Below are 24,005 nucleotides of genomic sequence, written 5' to 3'. Positions count from 1 at the left end.
TTCTACATCTACATCAATTTATTTTCTTACATCTCCTGTTTCATTGTCTTGTTTTGAGGAATATTCTACTATATGAGATCTAATTCAATTTTTGGGATTCTTAGACATTTTCCAGTTTCAAATCACTTTGGACTCAATTGTAGGAATATTCTTTTTATTTTTTTATTTTATGAAAGTGTAACCACACAAACCACAAACCAATTCCAAAAGATTAACCGACTTTTGGGACCGTGGAACGGCGGATATACACAACACACACCACACTCAATTATAAGAATAATCTTTACTTGTTTGTTAGTGGACTTTCTAAAATATACATGCATGCATCGACAACACTACATGCCATCTACATGCCATGTTCAGATGGTGTACGTAAAAAAAAGAATAAAAAAGTATGACTAGATTTTTATAAATGTTTCTATGAATATGGTCAACACTTTAACTCTTAATTTGAATCGATCATTTTAATTGGATTTGGCTCAGGTTCACGTATGAGGATATTTTCGTATGCCTGTTCTCATACATTCTCACGCTTTTCTTAGATAAAAATGAGGTCGGTTCACTCTGAATATGAAAATATCCTCATCGTGAACCTACGAAAATATCCTCATACGTGAACTTAAACCGACCTCATTTTCATCTAAGGGATTCTCATACGTGAACCTGAACCACTTCACCTTGCATGTCATATTAGAGAGTCTAGAATACATGGTAGACTTAGGCGGAAGTAGCTAATTTTGTGAGGTTGACAACTAGACTTGCCAATAAGTCGTCGCTGACTCTAAGGCAACTAGACAATCACCATTGTCTATTTTAGAGAAAAATTATCTCTTGGCATTTATTTTCTAGCTTCTTAAGTTTTGTTTGTATCAGGATTGGTAAAATATCCTAATTCTAACTTGAATTTCTCTATATAAATATGTCGATGATGACTACCCAGAAGAATTATTTTTATTGGTTATTTGTGTTACCTGTGTACCTTAAACTTAGTGGTTTATGACAATTATATTGCTCTCTTTAATGTCTGTCATATTAGTTATCATTGACGATTAATCTATATTACTTTTGGGTGTTAATGGTAACAAGAAAACTGCAAAGGTGAGAGTCCAGTTCTTCTGCACGTACGTGTGAGAGGTAACCACCTATTTTATTTTTTCTATTTACGAAAACATAAAAAACAAGTGGTTACCTCTCACATGTACATTCAGATGATCCATTCTCTGAAGGTGATGGGCATGTGGTGGAGGTGGAAGTGAATTCGGAGGAAAGAAAGAGAAAATGCTGCTATAAACCCTCTTCACACCCACCTGTGGGATGCATTGGAATGGAATAATCACAAATCGTAAGGCAGTAGGTGCATACTGGAGGATGGAGCTCTTCTCCAGGGAGCCCAAGGTGCATCCAATGGCTAGGCTGTGCTGCACGCATCTTGACGGTTGACTGGCATGCACCAGGGTATGTAGCCCAATTGTTGGATGTCCCCTGGGCACTCCCTCGGCGTTGGGCTCCCTGGAGACGAGTCGGATCCGATATTGAAAAGTAATATGAGGATTGGTTGGGGAGAGAGGGGGATGGTATGTAATATTATTTCTCCAGAGGAGGCAGTGTAAGATTTCTTCTTAGGTAGACTAGCATAGTCCAATACTGTTTACTAAAACTGATTTAATGGTGTTGAATTCTATAAGGGTCTTTTTGGTACCCATGGTTGAATACATTGAACTTGAAACCAGGATAGCTTTGCCCTTCAGGCTCGAAACCTCATACAAAAAGGGATATTTTGTGTAATGACAAAATTATCCTTATTAATGGTTTTTGTCGTAGGATGATTTGTTTTTCTGATAAAGATTTTGTCTCTTGTGTACAACATAGGATGATGAGGATTTATTGTCACCAAGATATTTATCCTAATTGTTTTTTGGGGAGAAACAATGCTACCTAGTCGCGTAGCACCGTCTTTGCACCCAGACACAGGGGTGCGCATAATGACCGCCACACCTCTTGGAAAGATGGAAATGACTATGAATGCGACGGTCATTTCGCACACCTGTATCTGGGCAACGTGCAACCCTGTTTGAAATAGTAAAACTAAAAAGGATGTTTTGATATTGTTTCAAACTACAGGGGGTGTATGTAATTTACTCTTTTTTTTTTTGTTACCCTTTTAATTCAGAAACCAATCCAATAAACTGGATCGATTTGAATAAATTACCCAAGTACCTCTGGGTCCAGCCAATTTGAAGCAGAATCGGAATCGGTTGAACTACAGATTTGGGTTCATCCATTAAAACACGGTCGGACCACAACTGAATCAAACTAGGGAAACCTACTAACCTGATCTGCGATCAAGCCATCAAAGCACTACACCTTCCATTCCCACGTGGCTAAATATATCTCCATGTTCTTGACACCTCTAAAGGCATTAAAGTTTCTGTATTAGTTACATTATAAAATATCATTTCTTTTCCCTCCAATTTGATCTGAAAGAACGCGGCTAGTGTCTATGAAGACCTTCCACTGTCGGATAGGAATCCAACTGATACTGTCCATTTACCAAAATAACCTTCGAATTCTTATCCAACTGTCGAAAGATCTAGATAGGTAGCACATGCCGACGACCGTTCCAAATCCGACCCCAATTTTTCAAACTGTAATCTCTGTTAAGGGAAGAAAAAGGGTTCTTCTCTCATCCTCTGGGAAGGTCTAGAACTCCCAATTCCGAGTTTCCCAGAATAACTTTTTATGTGGTTTTGGCTTAAAAGGCCAAACTCATAGCTTCTGGAATGAACTTCTCTCTGTTCTCTCAAATTGATTCATTTGTTTTTCCATCTCCATTCATTGCTTAATCTGCTTATCGTCTGTCATTAGTTAGACTCCATTTCTGATCTCCTGCATTTTGTTTCTTCTTCTTCTTCTTTGATTAACTTCTATTTAATAATTTTATGTACTGTTTTGTTTCTTTTTTTAATTATAAGTAGCTCAAATCTATGAAGTGCTTATGCTTATCAGTTCAATCATCATTGATAGGATTGGGTTCGTCCAGTTCTCTGTTTTCTCTTCGAAATCTTTGATTCTGCTGGATTAGTGCTTGTTTTGATTAATTTAATTATCAGTTTCTTCCATCTAATATTTCCTATGCATGATGTTTTTTGTTTACTTCGCTTTTTATCGGGTGGAGGGTTCGAATGCATGGATTTTGTTGGATTCCCATAAACCATATCGAGGACCTTGGATGTGTCTTAATATATATCCTTGGATCATCTCTGCACTTAAGGTTTTGGGTTGGATTCTTAAGTGGTATTTTGTGGATTATCTCATTATATGTAATATCATATCAAAACGAAGTCATCAAAACCAGGTCCGTTTGTTGTTCTCTTTAGATATATCACATGTATGTCGAAGCTATACATGATGTGCAATTTTGAGATGTTGGGAGTTATAAAGGTATAATTCTACATTGTTGGTTATCTGGAATCTTAGATGTGCCTTAATATGAAGACTTTGGGTAGTACCTTCAAGTGGTATATCATGGGCTTTTTCACTATATTTAACATGAATTGGTGGGAACTAAAGTAACCTAATTTGGTTGGTTGTTTGTTAGGTGTTTCTAACTGATCTTTATCCTTAATTTGTTTGCCTAGTGGAGTCAATTCTTTGCAATTGATTTGGTTGCATCATTTAGCAAGAATAGCCGGATGACAAAGACACCGTTGTTGTAAAATAAGCAGTCAAATTATCATACCTCGTACCTCATTGACACTATATTAGATTGGACCCTTTACTCGCGGTGAAGAGAGAACCTCTTAATCCCCAGGATTTGACCTTCTAATTGGCTTGGGAAAGGCTATTAAGGCTTCGTAAATAAGTGGTGGGAGTTAATGATAGCATTCACCTATTACATTTGGAGCATATTTTGGAAAGAGTATAGAAATGTTGGATCCAGTGCAATATAAAAATAGGGAAAAAGAACGCTACTTGGTCGCATGGTTTCTACGCCCAAACACATGGGCACGTGAAATTGCCGCTTAGCCCCTGGTGAAATAAAATAATCATATCGAAACAAATGCCCCTATGCACACTCCCGTTGGCCCCCATATTGGTGCAAGCGCTACACGACCAGATACCGATCTCTTGCCCATAAAGATAAGTATGTGCAATGGGATTCATGGGACATGGATTAGATAACTTATGGCCAACTAAAGATCTATCTAAGACGTCATGGCCATAATCCTATGGTATCTTCATATTTTTCATTTCTTTGTGACAAGAATCCCTTATACTCGTGTTCCCAGTAGGTTAAATAAAGTGTAAAAGGCTATGAAATACCACTTGGAGAGTCTAATCCAAAATTTTACAGCATTAGATGGAGAAAGCTCTTCAAGTTTATGAAGGCAAAAAGGATTTAAGCAAACCGATGTGAGACTGTCTCTATAACTCCCAATGCTTCTCTCATGTTTTGGCATAATGAGACATTGAAAGATAATGTAAAGGAAAGAACTAATGAATCATGGGCTTTGATACCATATTGAAGGTTCCCACCCAACAAAGTCTTTAAGGCATAATTGAAGAGAGCTCCTCAAACATATGGAGGCACCAAGGATTAGAACACAGCTGATCAATATTAGTGTTTCACTGCATGTGCTAGTGCTATATTGGTGGTGTCAAACTATCATTTGGGCATGGAACTAGTATCGTGAAAATGCAAACCTAGATTTTGATCTTTGCGCTTTGGCAAATTTTGGTTACATTGTGCTTTGGATAATTTCCATATCAAGACTTCAGCAGCAAAGATCATGTCTATGCAGTTGTAAAGAGAATGCAAGTTGGGATGTGAGGGTTATTAACAGTACTTGAAGGAATCTCATGTGAAAAATAAGAACTTCTTGTAACTTTTGATGTAAACTCTCACCTTCCAAAAGGAAAACCCTTTTTGTTTTTGTTTTAGGCAAAAATTTTCTGTTTGCTTTTGCACATCTGACCCTAGGCATGAGATGTTTCCCTTGGTGTGTCAACTAAAAAGTGACCTTCACAATTATTGTCTTCCATGCAGGAATATATGGCTGAACCAGCATACAATTTAGCATGTTATAGTGAAACATCTGGGGAGTATAAGCCTCCATCTTCTTCTCCCAAAGTTGCAATAGGAATTGATATTGGAACTTCAGAGTGTCGTGTTGCAGTATGGAATGGATCTGAAGTTGAACTCCTTAAGAATACTAGAGACCAGAAAGTGATGCGTTCCTATGTCACCTTCAAAAACGAGATCCCTTCAGGAGGTGTTAGTGACCAAGTTGCTCTCAGCGAGCATGAAATACTCTCAGGTTCTGCGATCTTCAATATGAAACGCTTGATTGGTAGAATTGACACAGACCCAGTAGTTCATGCTAGCAAAAACCTCCCCTTTCTGGTGCAAACTTTAAATATTGGTGTCCGGCCATTTATTGCAGCCTTGGTGAAAAATGTTTGGAGATCCACAACTCCTGAAGAAGTCCTTGCAGTATTTCTGGTGGAATTAAGAGCTATGGCAGAAGCTCAGTTAAGGCGTCCCATACGGAACATTGTCCTTAATGTTCCTGTCTCATTTAGTCGGTTTCAACTGACACGGATTGAGCGAGCCTGTGCAATGGCTGGTCTACATGTCCTCAGGTTGATGCCTGAACCAACAGCAGTAGCACTTCTGTATGCACAACAGCAACAGCAGATTACACATGAACACATGGGGAGTGGACGTGAGAAGATTGGACTTATTTTCAATATGGGTGCTGGGTATTGTGATGTAGCTGTAACTGCTACAGCTGGAGGAGTTTCTGAGATCAAAGCCTTATCAGGCAGTGTTATTGGAGGTGAAGATATACTTCAGAAGTAATGCATCATCTCTTGCCCAATTTGGACAGTCTCTTTTCAAGTCATGGCATTAATGAAATCAAATCCATGGCCTTGCTCCGGATTTCCACCCAAGAGGTAATCCACAAGCTTACTACTCAGATGAGTGTTCCAATTGAGGTGGATTTGGTAAATGGTTCAAAAATAAGTAGGACATTGGAACGTTCCGAGTTTGAGGAGATAAACAAAGAGGTATTCAGGAGATGTGAGGAGCTTGTACTGCAATGCTTGTCTGATGCAAAAGTGAAAGTGGAAGATATAACTGATGTCATACTTCTTGGTGGGTGTTCAAGCATACCAAGAATAAGAGACCTGGTTTTGGGTATATGTAAAAGGAAAGATGCTTACTCAGGGATGAATCCATTGGAAGCAGCAGTATGTGGTGCTGCATTAGAAGGTGCAGTGGCATCAGGAATCAGTGACCCATTAGGGATTTTGGACCTGTTAACTATACAAGCAACCCCTATGAACCTTGGAATTCAAGCCAATGGCAATAGCTTTGTACCTATTATACATCGGAACATACCAATGCCAGTAAGGAAGGAGTTGGTTTTTACAACTGCGTATGATAACCAGACTGAGGCACTGATTGTTGTTTACGAAGGTGAAGGGAAGATGGTGGAAGAGAACCATCTCCTGGGCTACTTCAAGATTGTGGGCATTCCGCCAGCACCTAAAGGGATTCCAGAGATCAATGTATGCATGGACATTGATGCTTGTAATGAGCTGAGAGTATTTGCTGGAATTATTTCGCCTACAAGCCAACAACCTGCAACACTAACCTTCATGGAAGTGAGGATGCCTACTGTGGAAGATGGCCATGGTTGGTTTGCTGAAGCTCTACTTAAGATGTATGGGTCGAATTTAGACTTAAACACTGTACAGAAGAAAATACAACTCTAATGAGACTTGGGTGTGTTGTGTACTTACATCGTTGCTTATGTAATTTTGTTGTTCTCTCCTTTTTCATTGTCTTTTAGTTTCCAATAACATCTCACTATCTCAGCTCTTTGAAACTTGGGTGTTTCACTTCTATATAGTCTACTGGATTACTTCAGTTGACTGCTGTGCATGAATAACACTGTTCAAGACTTAGCTTTTCATTTGTTACATCTCTGAGCTTGAAATTCTCATCACCCCCCTTTCTTTTGGAATTCATCTTTCTGGTTAATCTGCAACATAAGAAAAAAAATGGCCATCTACTGAAACAAAAATTACCCAAAGGCGAAATTTACAGGAAGGTCGCACTTAGAGGTTTAAATTCAATTTTCAGCTGAGTACCTCAAAGGCCCAATCAAAAATCAATTCAGCTTTTTCTTGTATTGACTTATTTATTACCAGCAATCTTGTATCAAGGATGATCATCCATAAATTCCTTGAAACTTGTCGATAGAAAATAAGTGAGGAGGGGGGGAAGTAAATAATACACAAAGGGGAAATGGAATGAGTCTCTCTTATGGGATTACAATGGTTTAAGGTCACTAGGTAGTAATATACAAAAGAATAGCAAATGATACATGATTTCTACATTAGCCCCCACCCCCCTTCCCCCTGGAAAAAACTAAAATTTCCCCATCCCCATTTGGAAACAACAAATAAAAAATAATGATTAAAACTAATATATCTACATATCTCCCCTCTCTATCCAAAAGGGAAACAATGCTATCCTTATAATCTCTTCAATTCTTTATGTACATTCTGTAAAAATTCCTGCACACAATCTACCCCCCACTCTCCTTATCAACCCATCATATTAACAAAATAAATGAATGGAGTCCTCCAAAATAGAAAATTATGTAGTCTAATGAAGTTGCGCGCATTGAACAAATATGTCCTTTTCATGTCAAACTTCAAGTGCGACGCGGGTCTTGATAGGTTTGAGTTTGACTCCTAGACTCTCTGGTGACAGGAGCTCTGGCTCTATGCACCAATGGCTGGAGATGCTGGTAAGGGTTGAGCCTTGACTTGACAATGATGTAGGAGGTGGCTCCCTATGGTACCCAAAACCCATTAAAAAGAACTCAAGAGGGATCAGCATGGCATATGGATCTTCCTCTGTAACCAGTGAGCCACATGCTTCAACCTGTGATGAATCCAATTGTATCATTGAACACATTAATCCTCCGTTTTAGAACTTGTGATAAAACCAATTTGGCAACTCAAATAAGCATTTTTAAGAATCTGTTCATGCCTTATGAGAAATAATGGATTATTCAAAAGAAAAAGGTTTAAGAATAAGAGAAGGTACAGATTTCTACCTCGATAAAAGCATTGCTTCTCTTGTCCATGTTAGTGCTCATGTGGAGGGCCTCGGAGTGAAACACACTGTCTTCACCCACAAAAATGAGTGTCTTGCATTTTAATTTTTTCAAGCCATCAGTAAGATCGTGCCTCCTGAACAAAATTATTTGAAGATAAATGTAAGACACACCCGATGTTAACATGATAGTTTTGGATCATGTACACTTCCAAGTTTGTCTTTAGACAAAAGAATTGTAAAAACAGTTAAATCATTCACATTGTACACTTCCCATTCTTGTGTACATATAATGCTATATTCAAGGTAGATACCAAACTGTATAAATAATAGCAGGGTCATGATGTCACCACAATATGATGAAATTTTAGGCCTTGTTGCCAGACATTTCCACTTTTTTTTTTTAAAACTAAAGGTCAGCAAGGAGTATAGGGCGTACCCAAAGTGCACAATTCTCCTGCCACTGCAGCAGTCTGGGAGGTCTGACTACCCTTTTCGGAGGTCATAATGTGGTCACAATGCTTACCTTGCACAGGCCACCCTTCAACCTCACCTTGGAAATGGCATGGCCATCAGCCCATTCCCCAACCTCACTTTGGCATGGCCAGGAGAGGTAATTTAATGACAGACAGATCTGAATGTGGTTCGAGCCTGCATGTCCCACATAACATCCCTATGAACAAACTGAGGGCAAATATATCCCACCAGTTGGTCCATCTCAATGATGCTTCTTTCTTTGCCAACATATCCACAATTTGGTTGCTTTCTCTATAACAGTGGGAGATCTTCCATTGAATAGAATCTAAGAAACATTTAAGAGCTCCCCACTTATTGATAAAATTCAAGAGTGCAAGACATTTCCACTTGTTTCTGTTTATAAACAGAAAAAGATCCAGACTGTATTCTTGTTCCTTGTCTGTTTTAAACCCAAAAATCTACCTAAACAAAGTTTATTTTTTAAAATTAGATAATGGAAATAATGTTTATCTGCACCATCTCCAAATATGTTTATTTATCAATGCACGAATTAGAAGAGCAGTGCAGATTATTGATCCAAAATTCAATATCAATATTCTGATATTCAAATTCTCTTAAGAAAAAAAAGTTAGTTCTGTCCATTTGGCTGATTTATCCATTTGATAGTTTGCTCCACAAGGCAAAACACAACCTTTTACAGGGCATTAAGTTCCAATATCTCTTGCTAAAAGGGAAGTGCATGTTGGGTATTATGTTTGATGTCTCGCTAGCAGACAGATGGTCCGGGTCGAAAATGAGATCCTCCATGTAGAAGGGAGGTTCTTTACTTGAAATTTAAAATCACAATAGAGTGACACTGCTTCCCTCAAAATTTTAATCTTCTACATACAAATTTGCCTTTTGACACCAAGGAAGGGTGAAATTTTTTATTTAACTGCATAAGAGGTTCATCAGAGAATCAAACACTCCCTATACCCTGACATTTCAGATACTTTAACATTAAAACAAGTCTTAAGGATGGGACTTGACAGCTCTACAGGAGATCAGCTAAAACTGTAATGCAGAACTACAATGCAAATAAGAGGGAAGGTGGAAGAATTTACTCGTTAATAGCTTGAAGAAAGCGCAAGACATTTGAACTTTGTCTTTCATCCAGTAACTGCATATAAACAACAGAAAATATCATCATCCAATTTGGAAGAAATTGTAGAATTATGAGGTGTTTTTATAATAAGACAGTAATATTTCAGGAGAAACTACAACGCTTTCTTCCAAACAGTCAAAAAGGGTTCCACAAACAGAATTACAGCAAACAAGGGATAAATGCAGTTAAGAGTCAGAAAACACATACAGTGGGTCCCACCTTGCAGGCCCAACCAAGTCAACCCTGTTGGATGATCAAAAGATCCTGCACATCAGGATAAATGCATTGCAAGTTGATCTGTCCACTACTGGATCTGGGAATCCAGACAGATCTGGACTGGGATAGGTCAGGGATTCAGGGTAGATGCTGGGAGCCTGCGATTCCTTAATACCCGGTCTATAGATGAGTAACAAACTAACAATGGAATTCATTCATACCTTCTGCCCTTTCATTTTAGGAGAGGAAAATAGTGTATTCCCTCAAGGAGAAAAGGGAAATCAATAGCCAAGAAAAAAGAGGTTATAGCCGAGACCTAGTTGAGATTTTCTTACCCTTCGGCAAGATTGTACTATGTCAGATTCAGCACCATGCATATCACTCCTACTTTCCTGAGGGGATTTGAAAAGAAAAAATTACTAGAAGAATTTGAATCAGCCACATATATGCCACACCCTAAAGTAATGCCAAGTACCTTACTGAAGTAACGCTGGAGAAGACACTCCTTCAATAAACCACTCATACCATAGAAGTAGAGCAAGTTCAACATCACCTGAAAGTTGTAGAGGTTAATTTATCAAAAAAATCAAATATCATGCTTCTCAATCAAGGATATCTTTTCTCTGGAAAGGAAATATTGTCACATGACAAGCCAATCCACCATGGGTTGTGCAACCTTAAATCTCTTCACGCATGACCTCTTCTCATTGGGTAGTGATTGTGGAATCACACAATAGGACATTAGCCCAAAACTCCTCACATCATTAGATGACCATGACCCTATCCATCCAATCAATGAAATAGCTGTGAACCATTGCAAAGTTTAATCTACCCTATAGGCAAAAGCAATGCAATAGACAACAAGATCATTTTATTGTGAAAACTATGGGATGCCAATCGAAAGTGTCCTCCATGATCAAGACTAAAGACAAAGTGTCAAGTCATAGAATGTTGAAAGAGAAGACAGGCACCACTATCCATGGTGAGCTGATGTCCATAATAGGATTCTGAGTATTGATGAGTATAGTATTGTGATCAAACCTTGTTATATAGCCATTCTTTCCATGAAGGTTTTCTGCAAAGTGGGGAAACAAGGATTAACCCAAGAACACATTCCTTGTATTTCATCTGCATCATAAAAGAATACATGACATGAAACTAAAAATCAAGACCAAAGACTAATAAAAAAGGAAGCCACATTTGCAGAATTTATCAAAGATCTGAACCTACTGCAAAGAGTGTAAGGATGTATGCCCCAGCAGTTGCACCCAAGCATAAAACCTCTTTGAGCCTGATCAAGAGAATAAACCATTAGAAACCAAACAAGATTCCAATTCATATTAGAGGTCATGCAAATATGTTTTGAAAAATCAAGTAAGACGTGGATCTTCCCTAGACAGTGTAAACATTAAAATAAAAAATACAAAGGAAGAAAAAAATATTACTTCATAGATTTTATGAGAGAAGAAAAAGGAAAGGACTTCAAAAGCACAGAATGGAGGGGCTACACCATATGAGTTTTAAAAACTACAGAAGTATGACTCTCTAATGAATGGAAATCAAAATTATCAATAGAGTTTATTAGAAGAAATAGATAATGACTGACCAAACCCTTGAGATCAATCATAAGCAAAGCACATGTATGAATGAAGCTATAAAATTAATTATGATAGTAGAATGTCATCATGAACCCTACGAATAATTAGTTTTTGCCTACTAAGAGGCATAGAGTAAGGTATCAAGGACTCGGTTGGAGACCAACCAAACTGGGAGGATTGTTGAGGATTGCTCGTGACAACAGATGTAAAGATGGGCTGCTCAGCGAAGGAACATCATCCCTACTATTGCTTGGATCAGGTGCTGAGAAATGTAAAAGAAGTTTGATAGTTTCAGTTTGAACTCCATTACTGTAATTTCAATCTCAAAAGTGGATGTCTACTTGCCAAGTTGCCATCTTGCCTATATGGTGTAGTTCACACTAAGTTTATCTTGTGTTGTGGTTGTCTGCATTCTTTTCTGAATGTCTCCATAATCACTTACTTTTGATTTCTACACTTTTAGTATTGTGGCACCTTGGGTGTCTAATGTCAGCAACTTGGTTTTTGGTTAAGGGGGCCCTGCTACAACAGTATCTATGTTAAAAAACACTAAGAAAACCAAGATGCTTAGAAGGGCAAAGGTTTCTTGAGCGGCCCAAATATCTGCCACATGACAGATTACATGAGACCTAAATTTTATGGAAACCCCTGCCTACTAGTCAAGTTTCAGTCCAATAGGAGTTTCTTGAGGCAAAATAAAGCTACAAAAATATAAGGACTACAGATGGTGCATCGACATGCATGGACAGCTGAAAAAAAATACAAAGATGCATGTACTTGATTGAATTTGAGTCCATAATTTCACACATGGTTAATCCATAAGGTAAATGGTGGATGGCCACAAAAACAAAATTTTCATTCTTCCTCTCTCTCTCTCTGGCCTGTTTTCTTTGTTGTTTTATTTCTTTCTTTCCTAGGGGAGGAGGGTACGTAAACCCATGTATTGTCCTTTCCATAATCAGTTCCGTCAACACATAATAATGAACAGACAGCCAAAATCATCAAAACCAACTGCAGCGGCAATCACGTACCCGAAAAGGTCGAGCACTTCAGCAACCTGGTCAGCAAGGTCGTCTACACTAAGCAAGGGAGCATCTGCAGAAATGGTAGCTGCTCCTAACTGGAGGAACTCTTAAACAAATGAGAAGAGATGCTGAAAGGAATTTCAAAAGCTAACATTATGAAAGACAGCAGTGTAGATACTGACCTCGTGCCCAGGGGCCTCAATGTGGTAAATGCAGAAATTGTGAAGCAACAATGAAGCTGCTTCTGGGCAAAAGAAGAGACCTTGAAAGCAAGCCATAGCTGTAAAAACACAGAAAAACAAGTCAACAAATGGTGAATAAATCAACCAAAATTGGATTGAAGTATAAAAATCCATGAAACTATCACACCACACGTACCAAAGAATACTTTAAAAAAAATACTTAAAAGTTCAAACTCAAGTAGAAAGAAAGGGGGAAAAATTTTTTTACAATTGAGAGCAACATCTGAGTATGTAATTAGAGCAGGCTTTTCTTTATCCCCACAAACGAAAACAGAGATGGAACCTTTACTTGTCTCGACCAAACATTCCTGCAAAGTTCAGAATAAAAAATGGATATTTGAATAAAAAAAGTAAAGAGGTAAACCCATTAAATATAAATGGGGGAGAATATATATCTAGAAAGGGAAAATGGAATCCATAATCCACATTAAAAAAAGATATGAAGATTTTTCAGCTGGGTCTGTTAAAGCTGTTACCTTCCCTCCTAAAGATATCATCTCAATATCAATAGAAACAGAGTCGCTTGAATCACCCATGATTCCTCCCTCTCCACCGTTAACACAGCAATGAAATTTTATATCACAAATTAAATACTTCAAGAGACGATAGAACAAGAACTTTCTTCTCCTTCTCCTTCTCTCTCTCTCTGTTTCTTCTGGGTCTCTCTGGTTTCGCAGTCCTCCTTCAATTACAAAATTGAGCAGAAGGAAATAACGGGAATATGCCTCTATGTGGACATATTCGCAATTTTCAATTTTATCTAGATGGTCAAACGATTAGACTGTTTTTTTTTTCCACCTATTTTTATTGTAGCGTTTGTGGCTTAAGTAAATTACCGTTGAAGGCGATCTAACGGTCAGAATGAGGGTTATGCCACATGGAAACCAAGAAAAACGACAACCTCATTTGGTGAGCCGTGGTGCGCTTCATGCCCATGCTCACCAAGAGGTCTTGAGTTCGAGTCTCTTGGCTGGTATCTTATCCTCTCTCCGGTTCGATCTTCCCTTCTATCAACTATATATATAGGGTTGTAAATGGATCGGATTTGGCTCGGATAGTGCAATATCCGCATCCGCATCCGATTAACTATCGAACGGCTTCGGATAGTGCTAAACGGATATGGATACGGAGACGGATATAGATCGGATATTTTATCCGTTTGCATGTAAGTATAGCTTTTTGGATAGGCTATAGTATAGCTTTTCGGATAGCTATAGCCTATCTGTATCCGCATCCGTTTAGCTTTCAGACGAATTCAGATAGTACTAAATAGATGGACACGGATACGGAAATGGGTTTCCACTATTCATTTACACTCCTAACTATATATGTAAAGGTCCCAATAACCACACACCAAAAAACAAAAACAAAAAAACAACCTCAGCAAATCCAATGGAATGGATAGACTTGGAAGTTGGAATCATAATATGCCCACGGGAGTAGCTGATTCTACTTTGATGGTGACGATTCGGTGTGGTGGACCCCGGCCCTGTTGAGTGGACTAGAAGAGTCCAAGGTTTATTTATATAAAATAAACTAGCGCCGTAAATCTGTAAAAAGATAGCTGAACAGCACCTTTTGATGGACACGTGGCATCTTAGGATCGCGACAAAAGAGAATTCTGCCATGAGTTTTAAGTTACAAAAACACCCCTGTCGGTGTCGGCAAATAATAAATTCTCCCTACTTAAAGGGGTGGGCACTGTGGGCCTATGTGCTTAAAGCGCTTTTGGGTCCACCCGTGATTCCGCCCTTCAAAGCAAAAGCCCACCCGTTCGTTGATTATGATTAGAATCGCTTTCGCTATTATTGTTGAGAGGGTAAATTTTTATTGTGTCACACCTCAATTCATTGATCTGTATGTGGGGCATTGGTGATCTTTAAGGGCCAAAGCTTACATGTACTATACCTTAATGTGAGCAGGTTTTATAAACGTCCCTGTTCACAGGGTTCCCTGAAAGGCAGTGAGGCCCCCGCATTGGCACGAGTGCCAATGGGAATGTGCGAGGAAGGATCAACAGGGAGAGATTTCCGCATTTCATAGGTGGCGAGGCGGTCATTTTGTGCCCCATGTTTGAGTGTTGGGGCCTCATCCTTGATTAAAAACCTTTTCTATAGTTTTTGAGGACCAAACAGCTCCCTTCCTCCGGGCCAACTTACAGGAATTACGCTTGTTGCTCAGGGATGAAAAAGTGAAAAAAAACAAACCTGTACAACTACACTAGTGTGAGAAAGCATATTCCAAAGGTTAATAAAGATTAGGGAGAATGTTCTCTGTGCCGCAGCGCAGGCTGCGCCCAGGCACATAGGCAGCCTGCGCAGGGGGGCAAGGTGATCATTGCACCCACCCCCATATGCACAGAGAACAGCGCCCCTAAAGATTAATCCATAGGGGGCAGTTCTGTTAAGGGAAGAGCCATTGCATGTAAACAATACCGTTTCAGTATTTAGGACTACAATCCACGACTAGATGTCTATTTGGAACAGTATTCTGAGCCTGCAATAACAATTTAGAAAAGTAAATAGACAAAATGGTTGTTCCAACTCATATTTGAGCAACCACTGCTCATCATCACTAGTCAGGTGTGTAGCACAGGATAGTCAGGAAGCTCCACCAGCGTAGGAAGTATACTTCCCATCTGAATTGATGTTTTCACTTAACAGTAGTTCAATATAAGATGATGGTGAATACAAGGGTTTTATTACCTGAATCCTTGAAGACACCTCCAGCCCAAGTAGAAGTTTTTTTTCGTGTTGAAAACTTATTAGGTATAAACATCAACAATGAAGCATCTCTGGTTCCGAATGCGGTGGGTTCCCAGAAGTTCAGTTGTGGGTTGAATCCCGAACGGGTGATTTTCATCCCCTTTATCTTGGGAGACATCTAGGAAGAGCATAATAACCACATATTATAAGGATCAATAACCACTATCTTCTACTCTCCCTATAAACCAATTGCTAGTCTTTGTTCAACAACAGCAGCTGCAGAACGAAAGTCGGTACCCAGTGTCAAGTTCCTTCTTGACTGCAGTTTTACATGAACACACCACTAATAAGAATCAGACAATAGTTCAATTCTACAAAGATATGAAAATAGCACACCAAGCTTTAAATCAACACAGCAGGCCTATAATCCAGTACTGCCACCAGCTCCCACAAATGGGAATAAAATATTTCCAATATCTATAAAACAAAAATTTCTATGTTGGGAGAACTATAAACTACATGCATTAAGAACCCTGAACCATCCTTCTAAATGACCAGCCTTGCCTGACCCCTGGAGACACATATCAAAGTCTCCACATAAAAAGCAAATATTTGATAAGAATACCCCCATTCCAATAGGAGAACCACACAGAGAACTGCTGGTAATACCGAAACAAACATGGTATCATACCCAAGCTTCAATTTTTATATCTAAAAGAAAAAAGAAAAATTTACATCACCATATGCCAAGATGACATTCACGTTTCCACCATAAATTAAAAAAAATATGGTACAAAGGACAACCAAAAATCAATCTCAACACAAAGCAAGACCAAATGAAGTATAGGATGACTTGGCTAGGTTTAAACAAGTATAAGCTCTACTATTCAGCATGTACAGGTTCACCACATTCTCCACTTGAAGAGTTACTGCCCAAAACAGTAAAACTATAGTCAAGCACCAACAATAGCATGGATCATGGAATGATTTCATCAATTATATGACATTCCCCAATTAAAGAATGGAAGCACCACAGTTTAGCTGACTACAGGTTAAAGAGTAGCCTGTCAACCCTGAGATAACTAATCAGAAAAGCAGAAACGCTATTACAAATGATGGAGAAACACATGTAGCACAAGAACCTATGACCATGCAGAAAATGAATGGAAATTGCAAACAAACAATCTCCTTGTCCTTTTACCACATTGAATTAGCATATCACTTCTAACTGTTGCATTCAATGCCTCCTTTGCCTGTATGCAAGCCCATCTCAACAAACTTCCACATAATTTTCTTTTTCCTGTTGAAGCAGAGCTCCTAAATTCGTTTTAATGTACTTATTTCAAAATCTTTCCTAGTCTGCCACTCATTCATTTCAACATCATCTCAGCTACACTCATTTTGTGAATGCTGTTTCATTAACTGGCATTTAGCAGCTCTCTGCCAGTTTATCGAAATAATATATATCATACAAACACAACCTATGGAAAAGTTGCATAAACTCTGATTGGGAATTCCAATAAATCAAGAAATTATTGTTTCTATCTAACACTGTCAATTCCTCATCATCACAAGGACTAAAATGGCTGAAGAAGATCATTGCATACCCAAACATTCGCAACAGTGAAAGAAAATCCCCACAGTATGACAAAAAGCTCTTCCACTCTGGCTGGCAATTCTTAACCTGATCCAACAACACTCCCCAGGCCCAGTTGACGTTGGTCTTCTAAATCCTGTCAATGCTATCCATCAACCTGAACTCAGCCCATTTTGGTTGAACGATACAACTCACAAACTCAGAATTCATGGCAACAAAACACCTGTTTTTTCTCTTTTTTGGGTTAGGGTTGGCAGTTTCAAGCCCATAATGTGGGATGATTATCTCAGATACATATACAACAAATAAGGATGAATTGACACCAATAAAGAGTTCAATAGTGACAGAAAGCCGTGTTAGTTGTTACATGCTAGAATTACTTTTGCTGGATGCTAGTGAATATCTTCAAGAGTTCAATAAAACCAGGTAAAAGTTTAGATTGTTTGCAAAAACTGATGACCATTTTTCCTGTGCAATCAACATTTCCTTTGCTTAGGAAGAAGTAAATATTAAACAAGAAAACAAAAAAAAAGTTACCAGAAGAGAAAACCAAAGCAGACAGTCTATCTATCTATGCAGCCACTTGCCACAGGATGAGAAAGGCTGCTATATCTCTGATAAGAAAGTGAAAATGCAATACCATACAAAAATCCAACAACAACAATAAACTCAGCCTTATCCCAACTTAATGGGGCCGGCTACATGGATCCAAACAAAATAGAGTAGGGAAAACTGAGGCCTAAACATAAAAAGGGGAATGAAGAGATGAGAAAAGAGGGATGGGCAAAGAAAAAATGGAAAATAAAAGGAAAGAGGCACAGCCCAGCAAGTCAGGAGAATCTCAGCTAAATGGGGTCTGCTACATGGATCCTTGCCCTCCAATAGGCTCTGTCTGAGGTCATACTTGGTACAAGACCTAGCCTATGCATGTCCTTCCTCAACTCCTATGGTCATTTTAGGCCTGCCCCTAGCTCTTTTAGGCTTTTAGCTCCTTCAATCGGGATCATATCACTCCTTACTGGGGAGTCCCTAGGCCTCCGTTGAACATGACCATACCACCTCAAACGACTTTCTTGGAGCTTGTCATTGATCGGGACAACTCCCAAGTCCGCTCTAATATGATCATTCCTTACTTTATCCTTCCTAGTTTTTCCACACATCCATCTTAACATCCTCATCTCTGCTACACATAGCTTCTCAATATGACACTTCTTAATTGCCCAACATTCTGCCCATCCATCATAGCTGGTCGTACAACAATCCTATAGAACTTTCCTTAAGCTTTAAAGGAATACGTCGGTCACACAGCACTCCAGATGCACCTCTCCACTTCATCCATCCTACTTTAATCCTCTATGAAACATCATCCTTTATGTCACCATCTTTATTTATTATTGACCTCAGATATCTAAAATAGTCACTTTATGATATCTCTCTTTCCTCAATTCGCACCATGTCAGTATCCATCGTAGTATGACTAAAATTACACATCATATACTCCGTCTTCGTTCTACTAATCCTAAAGCTTTTTGTTTCCAAGGTTGATCTCCATAACTCTAATTTAGCGTTAATCTCTATTTTTGTCTCATCCACCAAAACGATATCATCGGCGAAGAACAGTGGGTTAGATCTTAAAAATTGGCAACTCTTTGAAAACTTTGCTCCACGCTTTAAACCTAGAGATCAATGGGTTAGATCTACATAACAACTTAGGGCAGCATTAGAAGAAAACAACATAGATCACTTTTCAAGAAAACTTTAGTTCCACATAGCTTTAACTTTGATCATCAACTAGAGAAAAAGCAAAAATGCAAGAGGTTAAAATGGGTATATCATGAACCATCTCAAGATGGACGAGAGGTAGCCTTTGAAAAAGGCCAAAATACCATTGAAAAGGTTGACCGGGTCAACAGTGGGTCAAAAGATTTTAAAACCAGCCCAAACTTTGTGATTATGTTTTTTTAATCAATAAAATCGTTGTACTTAAAAATGGTTTGAAAACGACTTCATTTGCCCATCATTTCATAAAAGATTTCATTTTTTCCCACATAGGACCCACTTTCAAATGGATTCTAAATTACTCAATTTGGATTTACGGTTTGAAAAGTATGAATTTATAAAAAATTTGAAGTAAATTGATTTGGTTTGACCGAGTCAACACAGATCCGACCCGACCTGGACCGCTGACTGATGAAGATTTGTCTACGCCTAACAAGGTCGAGGCGAAGTCAAATGCAATTTCGTCAACACGTACTAGACGTCAACGAACCTTCGCCAAGAATCAACCTAGAGGCATGATTGTCATGTCTTTTGGTCATTTCCAGACTTCTAGAGCTCAAATTGGACTCTTTGGAACCATATTTCAACCTAGATTGGTTTCTTAGGCTCCAAGGAAGGTTTTGAATCGTTAAAATGTGGTTTAATGTCGACCAAACCTCTAATGGATTGAGATGTACACCTCAAACCTTAATTTTAAGCCTTTGATATTACTGTAGCCATAACTCATCCAATATCCAATGTATTTGGACTAGTTTGGTTACATAATTGTCAAGGCGTCAACTAGGCAACGCCTAGGCTTCCAGGCGCCTTGGTCGCTTAGTTGGTGTCGCCTGGAATTTGGACCCTCTCCACCGCCTTGGGTCGCCGAGACGCCGTGACAACTATGGTTTGGTATCAAAACGAAGCTGGGAGGATAAGCTATCTCCTCAGCTATAAGATAACACCTTTACCCCGTCCTATGGCATCCAAAAATGGAGAGGAAAGGTCACCCTAACTACAAAAAGACAGCTTCCCTTCTATGTTGTAACAACTTGTTGACCCTCTAACTTGAGTTGTGCACGCCCTCAGGATCTGCATAATATATCATTTTAAATCTCTATAAGCTTATTTAAGCACAGCGGGTATATTGCTGCTGTCCCAATTTGGGCAGTGGTGAAATGCCGATTGTTTCAAGTAATTTAGGGTTTGTTTCATGGGACATTTTACATTATTTGTTATTTTAGATCATTATCTACAATCCCTATTTTTTCTGTAATATTTATATTTATCAGGAATTTTATTTTTAGGGTTTGTGATTTCTGGATTTTTTTTATTTTTTATTATTTCATGCATATTTACATTCTAGGAAAATAGGGTATTTTTGGTGCATGAATTTTTATATTTATATTTTTTATGGGGTCATTTTATCTTCTTATTTCTATCCGAATTTTTTAGTACTAATTATTAATTTGTTTTCATTATTTTACTATAAAAATCATATAGTTTTAGACTGATCTCACATTTAAATAATCATCGTTTGCATATTTTAGGCATTCTAGGGTTTCATGCACTAGGAGGGCATTTTAATCATTTTATGTATCTATTTAATTCTGAATTTTTTATTTTATTTTTCATGAATGATAATTTCCTATTTAGCTACCCTAATGTCAATTGAATATGTTTGAGGATTTATTTGAGTAATTTTATTTTTTTGATTCATTAATTAGTAATATCTTATGATTAGTTTCTGGAATGGCATTATTGTAAATTGCATGTTGATATTTAGGTTTTTTATTTTCTGTTTTACTAATAAACAGTAACCTAGGTTAGTTTATTTCATATTATTATTGAATATAATGTTTTATTTGATTAGATTAGATTAGATTGTGTGTACTAACCATTGTCTTGTAGCGCATGTGTAGAGGTAAGTCATCATCCTTCCTATTTTATCTTTCTCGTAAATTTTATTTATGAGAGAGGTTTGGGCATGCCGCCAGCTTTCAGTAAGCTAGCGGCATGCACCAATCACAATGATGGACACAGGAGGGCAAGGGGGTCGTTTCCAAAGGGGGAGGAGAAAAGTGACACATGCTTTTCTCTTTATTTATTTATTTATGTAGATTATGAAGTGGTGCATATGATAAGTTTGAAATATTCATTATTTAATAAAAGTACCAAATAAATGGGAAGACCAGTTTAACCGGGTGGACCGGAGTGCTCACACCTTCCCTGGTCCACAGCCTGACTCTAACCTGATCTCACGGTCGGAGCGGTTCAAATGGAGTCGTGTGTTTATCTGTAGGTCCTAGACCCTAATCTAAGTGGCAACTCCCTACTCCTCTCCCAAGACGAGGATAAAATTCCCTTTAAGAGGGCTGTAAAAATTCACTATTCTCACATCTTGTTAGTAATGAAGGTTGTACACCAAGCACACTATGGTCTCGCCATTGTCATATTTATTGTTTCATGGTTGTTACCTGCATTTCTCCCGAAAATGAGAGATATTATTGGTACACCCTTAAAGTTCCCATTGTCTTAAAAATGCTTTTCTTTCCTTTTCTATCCCTTACAAGAAAGGATGAAGGTGGTGGCACTAGGGAAACCCTAAACCTAACTAGGGTTTTAGGCTCAAAATGCTTGTAGTTAAAAGAAGGTAGATTGGGGTTTATTCTAGGGTTTTGAAATCTGGAACTACAATGATTATCAGAAGTTGAAATGTGAGATCAAAATTAGGATGAATCAGGGTAATTAGAATAGGATGTAAATTAGAGCAGAATAAGGCTCAGATGGGAGAAGATCAATTATTTCACAAATTAAGGCTTAGAATGGACTGAAACTCCAGTCAAGTGGAGCTCCAGGTTGGGCCTAACTAAGACTGAAATCCCAAAAGACTTTTCTCAACTCTATGGAGGTGTGATGGGACCTGTGATAGGATGCAGCCAGAAGAGTAAGGTTGTGAGATGAGTATGAAACAGGGTTGGAACAGGGGTTTTCTGGTGGGGTTCGTGAGGGATAGATGTACAGAGAAGTCAGATGAGGAATAAAGTTTTAGGGCACACAGAGCAGACTTGCGAGAGAGGTCAAGAATTCCAATTTGCAGGTTACTGGACAGTAGGCTAAAAACAGAACATCTGCAGGGTGTGCTAAAGCTGGGAAAGACCAACTTGGCTGATGACTATTGAAGAGGGACCTGTAGAACTTGGGAGAAGCAGAACAGAACTTGAAGAAACACAGCAAAACAGAGCAGCTAGACACTCCTTATGGCCTAGGGATCCACCAACCAGCCAAGAAGAAACCACCCCTTTAAAATACTGTGATCCACCCAGAAGCCAGCAGCGAACAGCAATTTTATTGATCAAAGACTATGCCATACAATGTAGGACCAACCCCTATTTATGGGGAAGGGTTCAGCGTTGTTATTTTGACTCCAATTTCAATACTTCCTAAAAACCAAGACATTAATCAAAATAGAACCTAAAAACAGCAACTAGAAACTCAGTCTAACAACTACACAATATTGGAATCAAACTTCAAGAACCTAACAACAGAAACAGAAACTAACTGCAAATTAGAAACTAGAAGCTCCCAAGCTGTTGCTGCCAGAATCCTCTAGAAACAGGCCCAAAAACAGGGGATCGATCAGCCATTCTTCCCCTTTCTCCTTCTGCGGGCTGGATCAAAAGGACTTACCATCATACAGCTAAATTGACAAGAAAAGGTTGATTAAGCAGTAACCCTCAATTAGGGCACTTCTCAGGGAGAAATAAGAGAAGGAATAGGCATTTTAATGACAGGGAGATCCAGATACCATATAGTCCTCAATTAAGGCTTAAACCTAACGAATCACACAAATTATGGTTGTGCAAGTTAAGGTGCAGAAGAGGGTTAAAAGAGTTGAAGAATTTAAATAAATTTCAAGAGCACTTGCAGGCATTATGTATATCATATGATGGGGAATATGGGTATAAACCTGGGTAGGGTAAATGAACAAGAAAATAAAATTAGGGGAAGACGGTAGTGCAGCAACATGTTATGCTAGCCTATCACAACAGGCAGCCTGCATCTGCCATGTGGCAGCCATTTTGACGCTCAAATTTGGGGAACAGGTAGGCCCCACCGCCCCATATACATCTGTATGACTGCAGCCCAGATTAAATTTTACACGTGGGATAACAAGAAGGTTAAAAGTCAAGGTAAGAATAAAGCAGCTCAATGGGTGAAAATACAAGGGGAGAAGTTCAATACTAGGTGGGCTATATGATGAATTAGACCACCAAATTTGACATGTGGCCAATCCAGTAGGTGGTTTATCTAACCAGTGGATTCCATTGGTTACATGGCCCCTCCATGTGGCTCAAAACGCTGGGGGGGGGGGTGCACATTAATAACATCAGCTTTGCACTTTTATGCTTGTTTTGTTGCACATTTCTCTAAAATCAAATATGAAAAGAAGAAAGGGAAAAAGGATACAGCTTTCGAGCATAACAATCACATCAATAGATTTTAAACGACCACACCTAGAAGGGGTTAAAATCATCATACCTTTGAGTATTGAGCAATTCTCCATAAAAAGGGTCCTTACCCAGTGCTGCTCCTGCCTATGCAAGGTCCTGGGAGGGGGCATTGCTTAGAGAAATGGTAAAAGGTTCAGGCTGCCAGAGCAAATGCACAGGTTCAAGTCTTGAATGTGGCCACTTTATTCATACATTTTTTCAAATTAAAGTACGCAAAAATATAGGAATATGGAACAATAATGCAAATAACATAGTGCATTTAGATTGCATGAGATATTATTACATTTCCAGTAGCTACAACTAAGAGGACATACTTATCATTTCCTCATACCATAGTTGTCATGGCGTCTAGGCGACCCAAGGCGTTGGAGGGGGTCTAGATGCAAGGCGACACTAGTTGTCAAGGCGCTTGGATGCAAAGATGGTCACCCTGGCGATGCCTTGACAACTATGCCTTATTATATATTACTACAATAACTACAAAAATGGTTTAACTTACCAACATGTGAAATGTTACATAATAAACCTGTATTGACCTCCTCCATTAGTCAAACCCACAGTTCACGCCCCTCACTCGGCTCTTGTTGTAATA

The 24,005-nt window shown here is 38.6% G+C and overlaps 1 protein-coding gene and 1 pseudogene across 2 annotated transcripts; one reads left to right on the top strand and one right to left on the bottom strand.

The window, feature by feature from the left end:
* Positions 1–5,053: 5,053 nt before the first annotated feature.
* On the top strand, positions 5,054–6,784 carry LOC122641612 (annotated as a pseudogene).
* An 897-nt stretch (positions 6,785–7,681) lies between these two features.
* LOC122641660 (protein NDL2-like) lies at positions 7,682–24,003 on the bottom strand. 2 transcript variants are annotated; one of them, XM_043834947.1, is made up of 11 exons: positions 23,913–24,003; positions 13,048–13,147; positions 12,780–12,877; positions 12,604–12,692; positions 11,205–11,265; positions 11,016–11,102; positions 10,450–10,527; positions 10,310–10,366; positions 9,718–9,773; positions 8,139–8,274; positions 7,682–7,963 (listed from the first exon to the last, which is right to left on the bottom strand). In XM_043834947.1, the coding sequence occupies exons 1-11, from the start codon at positions 23,916–23,918 to the stop codon at positions 7,724–7,726; spliced, it is 1,008 nt and encodes a 335-aa protein (XP_043690882.1). In that variant the 5' UTR covers positions 23,919–24,003; the 3' UTR covers positions 7,682–7,723. The 2 variants fall into 2 exon arrangements, with proteins under 2 accessions (XP_043690882.1, XP_043690881.1); XM_043834946.1 differs by lacking the exon at positions 23,913–24,003 and adding an exon at positions 13,316–13,452.
* Positions 24,004–24,005: the final 2 nt, after the last annotated feature.

Source organism: Telopea speciosissima, chromosome 10 (assembly GCF_018873765.1).
Source record: "Telopea speciosissima isolate NSW1024214 ecotype Mountain lineage chromosome 10, Tspe_v1, whole genome shotgun sequence".
NCBI lineage: Eukaryota > Viridiplantae > Streptophyta > Magnoliopsida > Proteales > Proteaceae > Telopea > Telopea speciosissima.
Note: the sequence above shows the minus strand (reverse complement) of the source record. Positions and strands in the feature narration are given on the sequence as shown.